This window comes from Pan paniscus, chromosome 1 (assembly GCF_029289425.2).
Source record: "Pan paniscus chromosome 1, NHGRI_mPanPan1-v2.0_pri, whole genome shotgun sequence".
Lineage (NCBI taxonomy): Eukaryota > Metazoa > Chordata > Mammalia > Primates > Hominidae > Pan > Pan paniscus.
Window position 1 is genome coordinate 27658523 of NC_073249.2, and position 20834 is coordinate 27679356.

The 20834-nt window shown below is 43.2% G+C and overlaps 1 protein-coding gene across 1 annotated transcript in view; it reads left to right on the forward strand.

Moving 5' to 3' along the window:
- The first annotated feature begins 3350 nt into the window (after positions 1-3350).
- The window catches only part of DUSP10 (dual specificity phosphatase 10), a 42251-nt gene continuing 24767 nt past the window's right edge, over positions 3351-20834 (forward strand). Inside the window, exons 1-2 of the mRNA XM_003807600.5 lie at positions 3351-5083; positions 7271-8124. Of these exons, the coding sequence (XP_003807648.2) occupies positions 7314-8124 (811 nt within the window). The 5' untranslated portion in view covers positions 3351-5083; positions 7271-7313. The remainder of the gene's footprint in view (positions 5084-7270; positions 8125-20834) is intronic.

A 20834-nucleotide genomic window follows, 5' to 3' on the forward strand; every position in this document is an offset into this window, starting at 1 on the left:
GGCTCCACCAGTTCACCCCTGCTCCCATTTCTATTGCCCCCCACTTGCACTGATGTCTTTTACCCTTTGTATATAAAGTTTTCAAGATCCAATGTGTATTTTAATCTTATGGCACATCTTAATTCAGACTAGCCACACTTCGAGTGGCCGACACATGTGTCAAATGACCACCACACTGGAAAATACAGATACAGAGCCTTAAATGGCTCAGAGCCTTTTCCTGAGTCACAAGCACACCTGCCCATGAATTTTGTAGGAAAGAACTGCAGGCCTCTTGTGTCCAAACTCATAGATAGTGGGACAAGCACATGGCCCTGCCTCTGTTTCCATCATTACAGTAGCCACTGTCTTAGTCCAGTTGTGCTGCTATAACAAAATACCTGAGACTGGGGAAGTTGTAAGGAACAGAAATTTATTGTTCACATGAGTTCTGGAGGCTGGGAAGTCCAAGATCAAGGTGACATCTGCAGGTTCACTGCCTGGTGAGGGTCCAATCTCTGATTTCAAGATAGCACCTTGTTGCTGTGTCCCCACAGGGGAATGGAAGAAAACTAACTCACTCCCTGAAGCCCTTTTGTAATGGCCCTAATCCCTTCCATGAGGCCTCTGCCCTCATGACTTAACCACCTCCAAAAGGCCTCATCTCTTAATAGTGTCACACTGGCGATTAAGTTTCAACATGTATTTTGGGGGAACATTCAAACCATAGCAGCTCCTTCCTTCAGGGAATGCTTCTTATCAGCCCTTCCCTAGGCCTGGAGAGTGTTGCTGGATGTTTTGCCAGGCTGGTCTCAATGACCTCAAACACTTACCATGCCACTTTCCTATTCCTCAGCTTATTCCCCACTCCTTCTGGTATAATATCATCTTTATCCTGGATTATTTTTAAGTTTTCTCCAAGCCATTCTCTGCCTTAATTCCAATACCTCCAGAAATCTACCTTGACCTTGAGGATTATTTTGAAGGCCCCACCTTCTGCCATTACCCCACACACTTAACCATTTAAGTGCACAAAAAAGAAGTAATTTAATTAATACATTTGCTAAATACTATCCATATTATATCTTATATGTTGGCCTAAGTTATTGTCATCTTTTGACTTTAATACATAGCACTTTGGCTGAAACAGTCAATATTTTTCTTATGATGTTTGTGGGAACAAAGATATGCTCAATACAATCATGTTACAACATCCAGACTGAATGAAGATGCTTCACTCTTTCTTTGGGACTGAAACTAACATTAAGGCTCTGCTGCTGGTTATTGATATACAGATCAGATTTGTAGCCATTGGCTGACTAGCATTACGAATTTAAGTCTCAGGGCATTATATTTCAGTGTAGTATTTTCACATTTATCACTCAAAAACAGGAACAAAATCACGTCTTGTCCAAAAGATGTTCTGAAGAGTAGTGAATGGAAAAAAATTCCATCTATAATCTGATTTTTTTCACCAGTCTTTTGACTTGAATATAAACTTAGAGATGCCTAACTTAAAAAATAACTACAACTTTGCTTATATTCATAATCTGGTAATTATTCCACGTTTCAGGCTTGATACATGATAAGGAATTTTGCCATCTTTCCCAATGTTTCAGCCTGGATGGCTTAGATTCTTAGTCAACTAAATTATAATAACCTACTACTTTGAAACTATAATAAAACAATCATCTCATTACAAGAGTTACATTTCTTCTTGAAATTACTTTTCCTTTTTGGGCCTTGTGGGAAAAGCTGTTAAGAACTCTTCTGCAATTGTATAAATCTATACTTTGGGCTTAGATATTGAGGCATTAGAAATGAATTCATCATTTATAGATCATATATACCTTTAAAGATAGGCACCTTATTTCCTAAAGCAAGTAAATTAATTTTTTTTTTTCCACTGAATGCCTTTTATCAGCAGGGGATCTTTTTCCCCCCTGAGCGCTTGAATGAGTTCCCTTTTTCTTCTGAGTTGGGGTATTACCATTCTATGGCTAAATGAAGACAGAGACTGGATGAACAGATATAACAGATAGAGTCAGAATCAGAACTTAGAACTCTCAAACTCTGAGTTAATGAAAAATTTTCCCAGAATTGCCTATGTTTAGGGAAAGGTAAGCTTTCAGCCTTCCAGCTCCAGATAGATCAAGGGTAGAACCTCTGGGAAGTTCTTTTCTGATTTGTATAGAAATTACCCAGAACCCAAGTTTCCTGACCATAACCTGTTGATCTTCAAACATTTAAGAACAAATTGGTGTGCCCTAAGCACTCTGCTATTATCAGGAGGGTGAATTGACGTGTGTGTTGGTGTGTGGATGGAGAGAGGTGTAAACCAAAAATAAAATTCTAAGCTCCCCCCTGCCCCACCCCCCGCCCACCCCGCCTTCCCAGGCAACCCTCTGAACGGACTAATTTGTCAACCAGGGCTCTTGTAAAATTTATCCTGAAAGACTGGTTCAGGCCATGAAGGGAAGTGAGGGTGGGACGTGCCCCATTCATTATATATCAACCAACGGACTAATTTCTCAACCCAGGCTCCTGTAAAATTTATCCTGAAAGACTGGTTCAGGCCATGAGGGGAAGTGAGGGTGGGATGAGCCCTATTATATATCAACATGGAGTTCAAGTCTGATAAGAAACATTTTACAACCTATTCTCTCTGAACCTGCTGCCTGGAGACTTCATCTGCATAATAAAACTTTGGTCCCCACAAGCTCTTATCTTAACCCATACATTCCTTTCTTTGATCTCAGGTCTTTAGACAAACTCAACCAATTGTCAACCAGAAAATGTTTAAATTTACCTATAGCCTGAAAGCCCACCCACTCCTTAGAGTTGTCCAGCCTTTCTGGACCAAACCAATGTATTTCTTAAATGTATTTGATTGATGTCTCATGCCTCCCTAAAATGTATAAAACCAAGCTGGACCCCAACCACCTTGGGCACGTGCTCAGGACCTCCTGAGGGCTGTGTCACAGGCCGTGGTCACTCATATTTGGCTCAGAATAAATCTCTTCAAATATTTTACAGAGATTGACTATTTTCGTCAACAGACGTTACACAAAATCCTCTCCTATGTAAGACTATCGGATGTGTACGTGATGCCCGTCGTAACACTGGTGTGAAAAGCTGGACTGGGGGTTATGTGCCTGCATGTAAGTGCAGGTGCCCAAGGGGATTTCTCTTCACAGCTCATTGAGCATAGCTGACTTGCTAGCTATGGTCTGACACCTCCTGATTTCAGATCTGCCCTGAAAACAATTATGTGAATATGCCCCTGCTACTCAGTATACTACTAGGCTTGGAGTCTGAAGTAGACCTCCAAACCCCATCCAATCAGGTAAGGGAGAAAAACGATAGCCCAACATTCCCTAGTGCTCATAATGTATTATTCCATTATTTCACTTTTTATCCCTTCTCTCACAGATAAGAAAAGAAAAAGCTCTACTTCTTTAGGATTCTTGGACGTAGACTCTCCACAGTTCATCTGGGGTTGTTCATCTCCACTTCTTTTTGTATCCCAGGGCAACTTTCCTGCAGTTTCCCTAATGAGAATATTTTCCGGACTAGGCATGGGGCGGCTTGCCCCGCCCCCTACTCTTCTTCCGGGACGGGAGCTGCGGCCAGCTACCTGGGGCCGGCCAAAGTCAGGGGAGCGGGAAGAGGCGGCGTCACCTCCTCCACGCTCCTCCGGCCCCATTCAATCTAGCAATTTGCACTCGGCTCTGGCTCTTTTCCGCCAGCTGAGGCTGTTCCAGAAGCGTCGGGCTGCCGGTCCTGGCCTCGGCAGGGGCCGTGCAGGACCGAGGGGTGGCGGCCGAGGCATGTGGGGCGGGTGGGTTGCGCGCTGCTGGCACGGCGCGGGGACCCAGCGCGCCAGGCAGGAAAGGGGGGCGGCGGCGGGCGGGGACCCAGCCCCGGAGGGGCAGCGGGCGCGTAGCGGGCCCCAGGACGCCCGGCCAGGGGATTGGCCTCTGCACCGCTGCTCAGGGCGCGTCCCTTGCCGCCTCTGGCGTCGACTCAAGCCTCCTCCTCCAAGCAGCCCTCAGTGGCGCCGCCTTAGTGCTCTGGGTCGAGCCCCGGGAGGGTTAGCCTGGGGACGGCAGGGGCGTGACCGGGGCGCGGAAGTAGGTGAGCAGCAGGGCGGCGCGCGGCGGTCAGGCCGGGACAGTCAGAGGGGCAGCGACATCTGCGGGCGGGCGGGAGGCGGACGCTTCCCGGGCGGAGCAGGGCCCTCCGGAGGACGCAGGCCGCGTCGAGGCTGAAGGGCCTCCCTGTCCGGGACGGTCAGCTGCCAAGTTCGGGCCCTTAGCGCGTGGCCCCGGGCCGCGGCTCGGAGCGGAAACGTCGCCCCTGGCTGCACGCTCATGCTGGTCCTAGCGCAGAAAACCCGGCGAGGTCCGCGAATTTTGGCTTAGCGTTTGTCAAGTCACCTCGAGCAACTCGGAGAGAACCCGGCTTTCCCACTAGGGACGGTGATCGCAGTCTCTTTCCTTTAGAAAGTTACTCCGATACTTTTGATCATCTGTCCATAGTAAGGAGGAAAAATAGCGTGGTTTGTCCCCGGGTGAGGGAGTGTTGGAGGATCCCGTCCAGTGGGAAGAGCCAGTTTTAGCGGAGCAGCGCGTCCAGCCCGCTGACGCTTCAGCCTGGTAAAGGGTTAACTGCATCCTGCCGGTTCGGTTTACATGTAAATAGAGAGCAGCTGCTCCGCGCGGCCCCGGCTGGCTCTTTTAAGTTTTTGATTGGTTGCCAATGACATCACCGCCCGTGTTTTAACACCGAGGACCCAGAGCAGCTTCGGATAAACCCTCCTTAAAGAGATGAGGCCACGCCTTCTTACCCGCCCCCTAGGCTGCCCATTGGTCGCGGGGCTCTGTGAGGTAGCGGTCGGCTTTCTCCGGATTCTTATTGGTCCAACCCGCCGTCGGTCGGCGGCGAGTCCGCCCCCTCAGAACCTTACATTTACAGTGTAGCAAAAGAGAAAGTAACTATGTTGCTGCTGGAGATCAATGAAGCCGAGTGAATGGGGGCTGAATGTGCGAGTCCATAGCTGAAGAGGAGCGCCAGATGGTGGAGGAATACACTTATTTATGAAGTAAGTGGAAGTCACCGCGACTACTCCTGAGAGCCCGGGACTGGAGGTGGAGGATTGTAAGGCGGTGCTAGTGTGAGTGTGTGTGTTTGTGTGTGTGTATCTGTGTGTGTGAGAGAGAGAGACAGAGACAGAGAGATAGAGATGTGATGCTGACGGAGGAGCTACAGCAGGTAGGGTTATAAGGTTCCGGCCGTTGGCTCCTGCTACCCTGTGCGTTTACTCCCTGCAGTCTACTTGGATTTGAGGCGAAGAAAAAATGAGGTTTGTTGGGATGCTTTGCGGCAGTTTTAAATGCTCGGGGCTCATTAGTGCGCTGTGTGCCGAGGAGTGAAGCGGGGGGCGGGGGGATGTTAAGTGCTCCAGGAATGGGGAAGAAGCATTCTCTAACCACTTAATTTTCTCTCCAGCTCTTGCTTAGTGGTGGAAGGGAGAGGGGATAGCTCAGTATTTCTCTGGGAGATTTTCTGGGCCAGACTGGATGGTTTCACGGGCAGTATGTACGCCCGACCCTCTGCTGCAGGGATGCAGGTCTCTCTATACACTCCGTGTGTGTGTGTGTGAGCCTTGAACTCTGTGTGGAGGTGGGGGTCCCAGCGCGTGTCTCTGTGAACACGCTTATGCGTCCCTCTCAAAAGAAATGGTATGTTGATCCTGGACGTGTCCTACCAGGTAACACAATAGCAAAGACTTTCACCGCTTGGTCCAACCGGGAAACAGTTATAGCTTCTGGAATAGTACTCGCTCTTCAGAAAAAATACTACGCAAGGGAAGGGGGGTTGACTCCTTCGCTCCCATCCAAAGGTGGGTGAGAGAAACCCGAGCCGTTGGAGATCTGCCGACGTGATGGGTGCGTGCCCCGTGTGCGCGCGTGAGTGTGGATTCCGCCTGTGACACTTTGGTTCTGTGTCAGAGAATGGTGACGGTCGTGTGTAGACGGATGAGAATGGTGACGGTCGTGTGTAGACGGATGATAGATGGCATTTTTCCTGATAGCTCTTAAAGTTCGTTTAGGTGAGCGTCTCTTGGCGTGGGGTTTGGCGTCTTTGCTATGTGCATGTCTAATAGAAGAAGAAGAGTTAGCAAGCCTGAGTTGTAGAGTGCCCCTGTGCCTACAGGAGGAAGGAGCTGTCTTTTTGCAGACACTCTGAAATCAGAGATAGATCCGGTGGGCAACAATTCACTGTCCCTTTCAACGAGTACAGGCTAATTGGGAAGTCCTCTTTACGGAATCAGTACTCTTGAAGGGGGGATATCTGCATGGGATTGAAACCTTATACAACGTGGCTGCCTCCCATTGAGAGAAGCTCTAGGATGCACAATCTGTGCCAGCCAGGGAGATGAAGAGGGGAGGAGAACCCAAGTTGTCCTTTCCAGGCAGGAATGAGGGTGGGGGCAGGTGAGAGAGCAAAGGGTGATGGATTTGCCGGGGTTGGGGTTTCCAGGTTTCCAGATCTGGCTCCATGGCTTGAGATTTCGTTTTAGGACACCAGTTAGTAGTGAAAAGGGGAAATGCAGATTAATTTATAAGAGGCCAAAAGACAACATGTGAGGTTTTAATATGACTATGTTGTGCTTTTCAAAGGACCCCAATAGAGAATGGAAGGCAAGAATAGCTCCAAGTTAAAGAGATTCACTTAACGGGATTTGCAGAAAGTTGACATCCACCCTGATGTATATTTAGCTGCTGTACCTTTCTGTGAACCATGCCAGTGCTCTTGGTTACCCCTTTGCCTTTGCAGCGAGTGAGGGAATTAAATGGCAAGCATGCAAGGGTGGACAGATGGGTCTTTCTCAGTTGTTTGCAGTGTACTTCTGCCCGAGAGCTGAGGTTCAGAATAGATGCCTCTTAAGAGCCTCCCTTCTGTCTTCAGCCTTTCTAATTATTTGTGCTTATACCTTCTCTACAGCTGAACTTTTATGTAGGTCCAGGAAAGGTTGTTCATTAACATTTACAACATTCCATCCAAATTTAACCTTAGACTTAGCAACCAAATTGATTGGAGCCCTCAGGTTTGCATCCTCTTTGAATACATAAAAATGAATTTCAAGTTTTGATAATGGTATGATAAAGGGCAATTAGGACGACTTTGCTCAGAGGGATGCAAAGGTCTTTCCCAGGGATTGGATGAGACTGCCTTTTGTGTCACGTGACTTTATTCTTTCTTTCCCCCTTCCCCTTCTTTACAGACTGTCTTGAGTTCTTCTTGAATTGCCAGTTTTCAGCCTCCTCATGCCTCCGTCTCCTTTAGACGACAGGGTAGTAGTGGCACTATCTAGGCCCGTCCGACCTCAGGATCTCAACCTTTGTTTAGACTCTAGCTACCTTGGCTCTGCCACCCCAGGCAGCAACAGCCACCCTCCTGTCATCGCCACCACCGTTGTGTCCCTCAAGGCTGCGAATCTGACGTATATGCCCTCATCCAGCGGCTCTGCCCGCTCGCTGAATTGTGGATGCAGCAGTGCCAGCTGCTGCACTGTGGCAACCTACGACAAGGACAATCAGGCCCAAACCCAAGCCATTGCCGCTGGCACCACCACCACTGCCATCGGAACCTCTACCACCTGCCCTGCTAACCAGATGGTCAACAATAATGAGAATACAGGCTCTCTAAGTCCATCAAGTGGGGTGGGCAGCCCTGTGTCAGGGACCCCCAAGCAGCTAGCCAGCATCAAAATAATCTACCCCAATGACTTGGCAAAGAAGATGACCAAATGCAGCAAGAGTCACCTGCCGAGTCAGGGCCCTGTCATCATTGACTGCAGGCCCTTCATGGAGTACAACAAGAGTCACATCCAAGGAGCTGTCCACATTAACTGTGCCGATAAGATCAGCCGGCGGAGACTGCAGCAGGGCAAGATCACTGTCCTAGACTTGATTTCCTGTAGGGAAGGCAAGGACTCTTTCAAGAGGATCTTTTCCAAAGAAATTATAGTTTATGATGAGAATACCAATGAGCCAAGCCGAGTGATGCCCTCCCAGCCACTTCACATAGTCCTCGAGTCCCTGAAGAGAGAAGGCAAAGAACCTCTGGTGTTGAAAGGTAATGCCCCTGCTCCCTTCCCAAGCACGGTCCTGATTAGCCAGGTTCACTTTGGGTTTTCTCGTAGAAGTGACAGCATTCTCCTTACCCTGGCTACCAAAGACCAAAATAGACTTTATTCTTGTCTTCCCTTCTATGCTCTTTATTGTTTTGGTTTAGTAAGAAAAACCCAGCAGCACTGAACTGGAAGCCAGAAGATCTGGGTTCTACCCTTCATTCGGGTTCTAATTTGCATTGTGCAAGTCATTTCACCTCTCTGGGACTGTTTTCTCATCTTTCTAAAAAGGGGCTTTATACACACCAGATGGTATCTCAAGTCATGCCTGGTCTGCTAGCTCTATTCCAATCAATCACTAGTTGGAAAGTTATTGTCTCTCAGACTTAACCAATGTTGATGGAACAGAGGAAGGAGCAACTATGGTGAACTACAAGTAAACCTACAGGTACCAGTTCTTATTGTGGGAAATTCTTTCTCTTTCTCACCTTTCTGACCAGCTTGACTTTTATGTGGTTTATAAAGTGACCTTGAAGAAGGGCAGAGCTTCTTATTCTAAGGCCCCATATAAAGTATAAGTTCACCAGTTACATCCATTCCTCTGCCAAGGCTCCAAGGGAACAGAGACGTTTTTATGAAACACTCCCTAACCCATTGTTTTTTCTGGCCTCACCTGACAACGGTTGGCATCATGGCTCCTCCCAAGATGGAGTAATGGGTCACTTGCCCCAGTATACTGAATGCAGAATAACTGAGATTAGCGGAACTGAGCTCTGGCAGAAGGAATTATTCACCCACTCTTCGCGGAGCACCTTCCATACCGTGTTGCCTAACCTTTCCAAGTAGCCTGCATCCTGTGCCCAGCCTAGTTGCACCTCTTTGCCCTCAGATACTGACTTTTGGGGCACTGTACATCACTCTCATTCGGCATCTTTTACCTGGTGGTGGTAGTGAGAGATAGTCGTCTTCTCTCTTCTCTCCTCTTGTGTTTTGAGCCAAGGTACACAGTTTCTGGGTCACATCTCCAACCAGTCTCCTAAAGTGTGTTGACCAAAGGTGTTGCTGAGTTTGAACACATTGCATATGTAAATTGCAATAGGACATGTGGGTGAGCAAGTTAGTTATTTTGTCTCTATGGGACAGCTTTGCCATTCTCCTTCTTGTCTTCCCAGTGAGGCAGTGTTAAGCAGTGTTCTGGGAATTATAGTTCTGAATTCCACTGACACAATCTCCTCTTCCCACCCTCCACTCTCCTCAAACTTGCCCTCATGGGGCTACACTACCACAAAGGCACATCTCTCCTTAGGGCTGGTGGGCTTTGCTGGGAAGGAGAACATGAAAGAATTGTATGTAGAGAGTTCCAGAAGCTTCTAGGCATTTCCTGGTGGTGGTGGTTGTGGTGGGTTTTCTTGAGGTCACAAATATGTTCAGATTTCTTCCATATAGCTCTGTATTTTATTGTTTCTGTATTCTTGTATGGTTGACTTTGAGTGATTCCCAGGATATTTACCCTGCTATTGTCTTACCATAATCTTGATGTGTCTAGCCTCTTACAAATGAGAAAATCCTACCGAGGAATTTCCCATTTGTAATAGTTTGTCTTGGGGAGCAAAGAGGAGGATAGCCAATGATCATGATGATCTCCTCTTTTCTCACGCAGAGCAGGTGTTCATGATAAAAAGGTGTTCATGATAAAAAGCAAGTCTTTTGTGTATTCATGATCTGAAGAGAGGAATCTGAAGAGAGGAAATAACACGGATCAAGATGATCCTAGACCTCCTAATCATGGGGATGATTACAAGGAGTTGCAGACCCTACTCTCTATTTTGCAGTGGGTGGAGTTGTGGATAGGGGTGACCCATCAGTCATTGAGAAATGAATCTCCTGGGTGCTACTTGTGAAAGTGAGGTTCCTCTCTCCCTTTCCTGTGGATGCAGCTGAGATTCTGGACAGCCTAGACTTGTTCCTCAGTGTCAGAGTAAGATTGCCTCAATGGGGCGGGGCAGGACACACTGCTGACCTCACCACTGGGCGCCCTGGGCAGCCACTGTGAGGCCTCATCATTTTCGAGTTGGTGAGACACCGCGGCAGTCGACTTGGAAGATGCTCTGGTGGTAGAGGTTAGATTATTTGTAGTTTTGGGGGCCTTTTCTTCAAATATCTGGGAATTTCATTGAAAATATGTAGTTCAGGAGTGAAGGGGTCTATATTCTGCTTTATAATTATCATTATCATTTTGGTATCTTTTGGGAGAATGGCCTAAAATTGGGACCAAGATGGAAAAGAAGGGAAAGGAATGGGTCAATATTAGAATGCCCTTCATTATCCTTTCAACTTGGTAAACCAGAGATTAATACCATAGCACCATTGTGGTGAAAGACGGGGTGGGCATTCCCCAAAGGCATGACCAGCAGACTTCTCTCAGATTCTTGAGTGGGTCAAGCAGACCATTCTGGTCTGGCTTCTCCTCTCAGATTTATTTGAGTAATCCCCTCCCTTGGTGATAAGATTGTGTTTCAGCAAGAGTGGTAGTGGTACCATTTCGGAAGGAGTGATTTTTGCAGGGAAGTTGGTGGGAGGGGGGCATAGTTAGAACATAAGGAGGAAACTTCTAAAGGCTTGTTAGTTTATTTTCAGAGATTTCAGTACAATCTTGGGTAATTTATGGCTGGCCCATCTGATGCTCTGGTTTATGTTTGTAAACACTGGTTGCTACCCTCCCTGTCCAAGATCCTTGTCCCCCTGTCTCCATGCCATACTCTCCATTTTTGGTGCTGTCTGTCAAGCAGAGCGGCTGCTAACTTGCCATTTTAGTAATGCTGTGTCAGGTTGGGAAGAAACCGATCAGAGGCATGGCAGCCCCTGGGATTAAGTTACTGTTCTAATTTACAGTGCCCTCCCTGTTGTGACCTATGCTAGAATCTATGTTTTAGTCTCATCTTCTGAAGAATAAATGGCATCAGACCTGTGCTTCTCTTCAACCTGGTGAAAATGATCCAAATGAATAAATATTTAGGGATTTGTGAGGTCTTTGAAAGAATTATATTTTTTTACTCAAAGCTGATTTTTAATCAACTAAAACTTGCTTTCTAGTCAAACTGAGTAAGAAAGCTGAACAATTCTAGACCATCCATAACGAGAGCTACCGTTTTTGCTATAAAGTTTTTCAGGCTCCCTTTCTTTTCAGTAAAGCTGGGTCCAGGGAAATAATTTGTCATTTACTTAGGTAGGAAGAAATAGTCTACTGCCCCTTTTTCTTAAAGACAGTATATGCCTTCAAAAATGTTATTATAAACATTTTCAAGCATATAGAAAAGCAGAAAAGTGTGTAATGAACATCCATACACCTATCAACCAGATTAAACAATTATATTTTTCCTATTTGCTTTCTCTTTTCTGTTGAAATATTTAAAAATATAATATAGATAACGTTTTAATGTATTTAAGTATGTTTAATGTGTAACTTAATGTTTCAAATTCAATAAAGCTGGAAATATTGTATAGTATACTATGAACATTTTCACTCATAAACACTTGAGTGTCATGTACCCATTTTTAAGTGCTTTTCAACTTCGAATCCCTCTGTGACTGACTGGCAGTCAGGTCTACAGAGGAGCTTCCCTCCCTGGGAGTAGGAGGGCTCCAGGTGCCTCCTTGGGGTCTGTGTGTCCCCTTTCCTCCCTGGTATGTCAGAGCCCATGCCTGTACTTGCTCTATGCTGTTGTAAAACAAAGAATGACCAACTGCTACAATCTTTATAGGACTGCTCTGTACCAAAGGCCTTTACTGGGGGAATGCGAGAAGAAGAGGGAAATGGTTTAAAAGGATGATCCATGGGGAGGATTTGATCATGCAGGCCGTTAGGCCTTTATACTATAAAACTTCATCACTCCTTAGAATTGAGCACCATACATTGCACACTTTTCCCTAGTTGAAAAGAATTCTGAAATATACTCTTATTGGCAATGTAGAGTTCTATGACAAAGTGGATGGCTAGGCTCAGAAATCAGAGACCTGTGAAAAATATTCTGTTCCTGCCCTTTTTTGGGGGGTGGGGTGGGGAAGGGAATAAAAGTCTCCCCTTTTCTCTCAGAGATGTTATGAGGATTTTAAAAAATACCTGAAATAAAGACATATCTACATTCATAAACGTGCTGTTGTTATTCTGAGCCTCTGGTTAACATCCAAGGCTAAAATGTCAAACATTAGCCTTGTAGCAAATGATGGAGAAATCAAGGCAGAACTTTGGATCTAGTCAGCCTGAATGCTAGCCTTGGCTCCCCTCTAACTAGGTATGTGCCCTTGGGGAAGGAACTGAATCCTTCAGTTCCTTAGTTACCTCATTAACCAAAAGAGGATATAACAATAGCTATCTCAAAGTGTTAGTTTCTGAAATAAATGAATTAATGTGTGTAAAGTGTTCAGAACTTTACACACATACATGGTAAGCACTCCATAAATACGGTAGAATGTTTTTATTGATATTGATTGAAAGGAAATGATAGTGCCAGTACAAAGGCAAATTTTGTTCCTAAGGAGTACAAATAACAAGCTAGGTATAGTGGAGTGTGTGTGTTGCTATGGCCTAAAAATAACTTGGTGACTGTTAACTAATTTAAGTAGCATAGAGTTGGAGTGCCAAGTAATTGCAAAAACATATTGGGCCAGGAGGCTGGAGTAATTTGGGTATATCCAGAATTATTTGTTTTAGGGAAATTTGTAAAAACATGATAATAATTCTGTCCAAATAATGTCCCATAACAAAAGCATAAAACTTTTTAGCTTTGCTTTTTGTTGCCTCTCATCATCTCATCAGGAGGATTTATTTTTGGAATAAGGATTGTGGACTGACTGTAAAAGGGTAGATGGAAGGAGGGGGGCGCCGGTTCCTGAGCCTAGGGTTGTGTTGAGTTAGAATGTGAAGGAAAAAGGAGGGAAGGAGTTGAATGGCCTGCTCCTGTCTTTCAGGAAGTCCTGAAACTTCTTTCTGAACTGCTGCACAGTTAGTTGGCTGTCCTCTCTCTGAGCTTTTGGGTACACTCTCCTGCTTCCTAATTTAAGTGTAGGTGAACAGATAATAGAAATGAACTCTCTCTCCCAGCCATGTTCTTGCTTCATCTGTTCCTCATTCACGATGTGCTCAGCAGGGTGAAATTTTGCTCACTTACACCTGGGTTCAAATCTAGGCATTTCCATTGACCAACTGTATGCCTTTAGGCAAATCAGGGGATCTCTCAGAGGCCAGGTTTTCTTCGTTGTAAAACAGGGACAGCTACAGCATCCTAGGTTGAAACAAGGTGATGCAAAGTACCTGGCATTTGATGGCTGTCAATAAATCAAGCCTCTGGACCCTGCTCCCCTACTCTAATGCCCTAATGTAAGAACCTCTTACATTGCAGGGGCAGGGGTATTGGGGAGGATGGGCAAGTCATTCTAAGCACAGTACTGTGGGAGCCTGTTAAGTATGAATACTCTTGCCCTTACCAATTCAGAACAGTTAATTAACTTAATCATCCAGCTTGTCATGGACAAGTTCAAGAAACTCCTCTCCTGGCAATAGGAGACATGATTTCACATTAGAAAAGCAAAGCAGGGGAAGGAAACTGAATAGGTAAAGCACTTTGCCTATTTCTGTTTTCAAAACATGTGTGTATAGGAGAAAGGAGAAGGGAGAATGGTGAATATGTACACTTTTCTACTTGGTCCTTTGGGCAAACCCATCTGAAAGTCTGACAAAATTACAGGAGCAGAAAAACTTTCCATCACATACTCCTGGTGCATACACCCTCAGGGACTAAGTGGGAGCTTTTGACCAGTAGCAAAAATCTAGTTCCTTAAACCCTGCATTATCAGAAGCCAGAACCTCCAAGCCCCAGCATTGCTGAAGAGCAGTTTGGGCATGAATGTGTGATATATCGGAGTGCTTAGGCAGTTTAATCCAAGTTGGTTGAAAAAGATAGACTGCATATTAAGGAGAGAAATTCTAGTTCCAGGAGAGGTCATCTCACCTTTTTGGAACTAAAGAATCCCAGCTTTGAGAAGAGCAAGGAACTTTAGAGGGCCCCTAATCCAGTAGTTTTCACTGCAGGCTGTTCATTGGTATCACCTGAAGGTGATTTATAACCTATGATGCCCAGTTCGTGTGTCCAGAAAGCCTGATTAAATTGGTCTGGGGTGCCTGCACATCAAGATTTTTTTAAAGCTCCCAAAGTGATTCTAACAGGCAGCAAAGTTTGAGAACCATTGATCTAGTCCAGTATTCTCATTATCCCACTACAGGAATGGGGCTTGTCCAAGGTCACATGCATGATTAATTTTAGAGATTTAGTCCTTAATGTTAAAGTAGGTCTTGCCAGGTTCAACAGATTCAATAGATATCAACAGACTGAGGTATTCGTATGTATCATTATTTAATAACAACAGAATCTAATATATAGCATAAAATATAAGATTTTTTGAGTACTGATGCCTTTTTTCTTGAATTTTGAGATTTCAGTTCAGAACTAAAAAGACCAAAGTCTGAGGACTTTCAAAACCAGCAGTTCATCGTCTATATATTTACCTGGATATTAGAATATGGACCAAATATTAATGTTGATTTAATCTCTTCATCTGGGGAACCTAGTGGTTTCAGCTGTTAACAGCTATCAAAACAGGTATCAAAGAAGCCCAACCATCTTAGGCTTCTAGGGACTTTTTGGTAGGTGGTCTCCACAGCTGTACAAACTTGTAGGCAGAGGAGATTCATTTGTTTGTTCAATAAATATTGTTGAATGCCTTTGGTGTGCTAGGCACTAATCTGCAGGCTGGGCAATCTGCATCACAATGCTTATCATTCAAATGCAAGAAAGACAACATATATGGATGGGACCAGTCTTCCAGATCCTTTCCATCTTGGAAATTGTGTTCGTGTTTCTATTCTTCATCTTCTTCTGCCACACAATCTTATTTAGGGAGTGTTTCATCTTCACGAAATTTTGTTCTCCTGTGAAGCACATGTTTGTACTTTTTTTTTCTTTTTCTTTTTTAAGAAACAGCCAGCCGGGTGTGGTGGCTCATGCCTGTAATCCCAGCACTTTGGGAGGCCGAGGCAGATGGATCATGAGGTCAAGAGATTGAGACCATCCTGGCCAACATGGTGAAACCCCATCTCTACTAAAAATAACAAAAATTAGCTGGGCATGGTGGTGCACACCTGTAGTCCCAGCTACTCGGGAGGCTGAGGCAGGAGAATTGCTTGAACCCGGGAGGCGGAGGTTGGAGTGAGCCGAGATCCCGCCACTGCACTCCAGCCTGGTGACAGTGAGACTCTGTCTCAAAAAAGAAAAAAAAAAAAAAAAAAATAGCCTAGCCTTTTCTAAATATGTCATGGGCCAATAGGATTTCTTTCCAATGTCTTGATCTGAAAACAAATGATTCATTGGTTTTTAATGAAAAAATAAATATATAAGCCCTCTGTGCCTCAAAAGCTCAGGGCTGACAAGTCTCCTCTGTGTGGGAGAGTGAAACTTTGTAATTTGGACCCCCCTAATTTTGTACATGTTGATGATAGGAATAAGGGCTTCGTTTATTTTCACTGCATGCTCTCTATGGAAAGAGGATGTGCTAAGCAAACAAGCATTGTAAACAATATTTCAGAGGCAAGGTTTTGGCCTGCTTTAAAAAAAAAGTTTGCAAGTACAATTAAAAACCAGTATAAGGGACAGGAGTGGGATGAAAACCTGTCTCTAAGATTACGAAGCCTGCGTTATTTCCCCTAAATCCCCTTCGAGGAAGATTTGAATCCCTCATCAACAAATTTTCATTGATTATGTTTCTATTATATATACTGTAGACTCTATATTCACAAATGTAATCATACTTATTCAGAAAAATATAGGAAGAGAAAATGAGTATGACCTGTAGCCTGAATTTCATTATAAAAGATTTAAAAATGTACATTTTATATTAAAATTGATGTAATCTTTTAATTATGAAGTCTTTGATTCTTTAGATGTTTTCATCCATAACCCAAGAGCAAGATCTTGGCATCAGTTTTTTCCAGGTTATGTCTATATCATCTATTATTACTTAAAAGTTGGAGTTACATATAGATATATAGATATATAGAGAGTTATAGATATATGTAATTTTTTTTCATTCCAGTCCCTCACCCGAGCAAGACCCATATTTTATGTAACTTAAAAGTAAAGAAAAGAAACTTTGAGCATATGTTTTTGGATAAGGAAATGAGCTGTGCAGGCCTAGTACTTTCATATAAGATAAAGGCTATTACCTGTGCTCTGAATCTGGCAAAGTAGAGAATCACTTACAGAAAGAAAAGGATTTGTGGATGCATCAAATTATCTGCATTGCCGTTAATGTTTTATGTGTGGTAAAGGCCTACTCAGGCCGCCGCCCCCAACCCTGGCCCCCTGACTTGAATTTCATAGAACACAAAACAAAGCGCAACTCTTCCTGAGTGCTTCCACAACGGGATTTTGCTTTCTTGCCTTACCACTTCAGAATGGACCACCATCAGGCATCTGTTGTCCATTGCACACATCAAGTAAACAGATTAAACTGCCCGAGCCAGGGGGTCGCATCAGGCCTGTCCTCCCTTTGAGGAGCTTAAACCTCTCGTGTTATAATGCGAACTCGACTGATCTTATTTTGTGTCCTGAGGTAAGGAGGCAGTCACCGTTTTGCATCAGAACATCACTATCCGGTTCCTTAATATCTTATATTTATTTTATGGAAGAAATAATCTCACATTCTTTGTATCACAGCCCTGAGCTTCACTACCATTGAGCTAAATATTACCAGCTGTTGCTACTGGCAAGAGAGAAGCAAAAAACAAATTGAAAGGAGAAAGAGGAGGGGTGGGGGAGTGGACAGAAAAGAATAACATGAGGGTTGAGGGTCTTAGGGTGACAGCAACATATCTTCTAGCTCCCAGACCTGAGTTCTGGGCTCCAGTATTGAAGACTGTGAGTCATTTTCTTCATTACAGTGTTTCTTCCTGTCTTAAAAGAATAAGACTAGACACAAACTTCTAAGAGGGCCTTCCCTGAAGAGATAGGGGACATTTTCTATTGTTTCTTTTAATTTCTATTTTTATTAAAATGCTATGTTTTTATGATAAGACTTTAAAGGAATGGGTCTTATGGTTCTCATGAGGTGATATTTTAATCTGCCAGCAGAACATCAGTTAATCACATAGAACTACTCTGGCTCTGTGACCAACCTATCATCCCTGAAATTAGAAAATTATTTTCCAGATAGTTTGGAAGAAAAAAAAGTTAAAAGCTATTGAATGCTTTCTAGATGCTGGGCATTGGGCTGTCATATATGTGTCTTATTTAGTTCTCAGAGAAGCTCTGTGAACGTCATTTTATATCCTGACTTTTATAGCTCAGGAATCTGAGGAACAGATTAAATATTTTCTCCCTTGTTATTAACTAGTAAATGAGAGAATAAGGATTGAAATCCAGTTCTTATGATTTCAAAGCCCAAATTCTTTTCAGGCTGGCCATATCTATTTGCAAGTCTCATTCCTTATGGTGGCTTTAGTTGTGCTTTACCTCTGTGATGCCTTAGTTATAATGCCATCTTCCTTTCCCCATTTTTCTTGTATATCCTCAAATAAAAATTCCACTGCTAAGGTGAGTAGCCTATTCTGTGTCCTTAGAGTAGACTGGCTTCCCAGTAACCTTGCCTCAAATTATATCCCAGCTTTTGGATACTTTAAATTTTGGTCATGACAGTTTTTTAAGGAATAACAATTTGAGCAAAACAAACTTTTGAAAACTGTGATAATTCTAACATATATGAAGTATTTCTTACATGCCAGACTCTATGCTACAAGTGTTATGTCTCATGATCACATTCCAATTTACATACGAGGGACTGAAACTCGGAGAGGTTCAGGCACTTGTCCAGCGTTACTCAGCTGGTGCCTAGTGGATCCTGGGTGTAGCTCTGGTATACTTCTGCTCAGTGTGCTTTTGATATCTGGAACCTTAGAATTCATTCTCCTAGTAGCCTGTGGATAGAAGGATGATATTTCCTGCTTTTGCACACATTAATAAACCCACTTTCTGGAGTAGGAAGTAGATGAGTAAAGGTAAAGAAAAGTACAAGTAGAAAGTTAGGTAAAAAGAAGAAGAAAGAATCTGTGACAAGTATGATGACTACATCCTAAAGACTCTAATCCCAAAGGTATTTGATTGTTTATACTTTATATTCATTATCTGTCCTATTAGTGTGGATGATAATGAAAACTATAGATTGTTTTCCCTCAAGTAGGTGAAGAAAGAATCTCTAGTAGGTTATGATTGCCCTTTGGGAAGGTTAGTTATCAGGGATAAGTGAACAGATCCTATCAAACCATTTACTGTTTAGTTTCTCTCCTCTCCTTGCCTAATCTTTCTTATCTCTGTTCTTTCCTTCTACAGTCTAAGCCTACAAATATAGCGCAGGTAATCTGGGGGTGTGGCAAGGACAGACCCTGGGAAAAATAATAATGAACACATTTGAAGGACAGCAGGATGGACTCCTTGGAATCCTGTGTTAGGGGCAGCATTCATAGAGGCAGAATCTGTCTTCTGACAGAGCACCCAGCTTCACACAGTGAAAGTATGTGACTGTCCTCTCAGATATCAACTATAAAGTTTCGTCACTAAGTTCATTTTATGCTGCTAAAACAGAATACCTGAGATTGAGTAATTTACAAAGAACCATAGGTTATTTGGCTTATGGTTCTGGAAGCCGTGAAGTACAAGAGCAGGGTGCCAACATCTGGCAAGGTCAGCCCATGGTGGAGGGTATCTCATGATGAGCAAGTGTGTAAGACAGTGAGAAAATGGAGGCTAAGAGTTCATCCTTTTTATTAGGACCCACCCCTGTGATAATCCACTCCATGGAATGGCCATGCAATTATGGTCTTAATCCACTCTTGAGAGTGGAGCCCTCATGACCTAATCGCCTCTTAAAGGCCCCATCTTTTAATACTGCTACAGTGACTATTAAGTTTCCAATACATGAACTTTGGGGGACATATTCAAACCATAGCAGTAAGGTCACCCCAAACACTCAGGTCCTCCAGTGAGAGGGGAAGGGAGGGGGACATGGGTGATCAAGGTGGTAGAATTAGTGAATGGAGAACAAAATTTAAAAATCTGAGCATTTTTTATTCTGAAATATAAAAGTCATCAATTTTAAGAAAGCTTAAAATAAATTCAAGGAGATTAACTTCATTGATCATAAGTTCTCACATTTACATGGCAAGGTGAGTTTTCTGAACCACAACCACCCCAGGATGACTTTAGAAATGTTGAAAAACCACAGAATTACAGTCCATTGCACAGCAAGCATTCACTTACTCTATGTTGAATTAGAAAGGAAAGACATTTTTCAAGGAACATGGTGTTACAGAATTGTGAGAGATGTTATCAAGCATTTGATCTAACCGTCCCATTTTACAGACACAGAAACTGATTACTTATCCAAGAGGATATAAATAGCTATTAGCAGTACTGGCATAGGATTCATGTTTCCTAACTCTCAGTTTAGGGTGTTTAGAAGCCCAACCAGTATATAATCCTTTGGATTAGTATCTGAGTTGTTGTTAAATAAGCAAATCTTGTGGGTTCAAGTATTCAGCCAGGTCATTCCATAATTTTTCTCATTACCTTTCTTAGGAGCGTATATAGTGACTAATTGAATGAGCCGGCTGATGCTCCCTTATATTTGTATTCAGTTTATATATTTTCTTGCGAAGGGAGTATAGTTTGGAGGTTAAGGGCACAGATTCTGGAACCAGGCTGCTGAGTTTGAATTCTGATTTTGCCAATTATTATAATTTTGGACAAATTCACTTTTCTGTGCCTCTGTTTGCTTGTCTATAAAATGGGGAGGGTAATGGCTCTTTTCTCATGGGCTCAATTGAGAATTAGATAACATATGTAGAAGTGCTTTGAACAATAACTAATGCATACTAGCTAACATTTATTGAAAATCAACCATAATTATAATATTGAATCTCTACAATAATAATTCATAATCTGCTTATATTCAACTGATATATGAGTGGTATAGTTCAGTAAAATGCTTTGATGTCACCACTAATGCAGTACAAGTAGGAGATACTTTTCTGATGCTTGGTAGATCTTTTTATTTAAAAGTTTGGAAAAACCCAGTGTTTCTTTTGGGGTGGATAGATAACTACATAGAGTTTTTTTTTTTTTTTTCCTGAAATAGTGCTGTGCTGAAAAATTATATGCTATTTCTATGTAAGGAAATCTTATAAAAGTCTTAGCAGAAACACTTTATGTATACTTATTGTTAAGATATTAAGAACATTTTAGAAAGAAAAACATAATATTACTAATCCCGCCCTGACTGGCCTAGTTTCATTTTTACGTTTCTTTTTGTTCTCTACCCATATATGTGCATGTTTTTCAGGGTTTCTCACATAGTAACTGAAATTCATTTTCACTTTATATTGCATGTACTTTTGCTTCCTGTGTTGTGATCATAGATTTTCTTCTTTAATGCTGTAACCTGTCTTATTACCACATTTTACTTACTTGCCTATTAATATAAATTAAGATTGTTTCCAAGGTTTTGGTATGACAAGAGAAACCTCTCAAGGGAAACCCTTGTTTGGAATTTTCTCCACCTTCCCACCCAACTGCACTCCCCATTTAGAGAAATGGGTACTAGCTGCCATTTT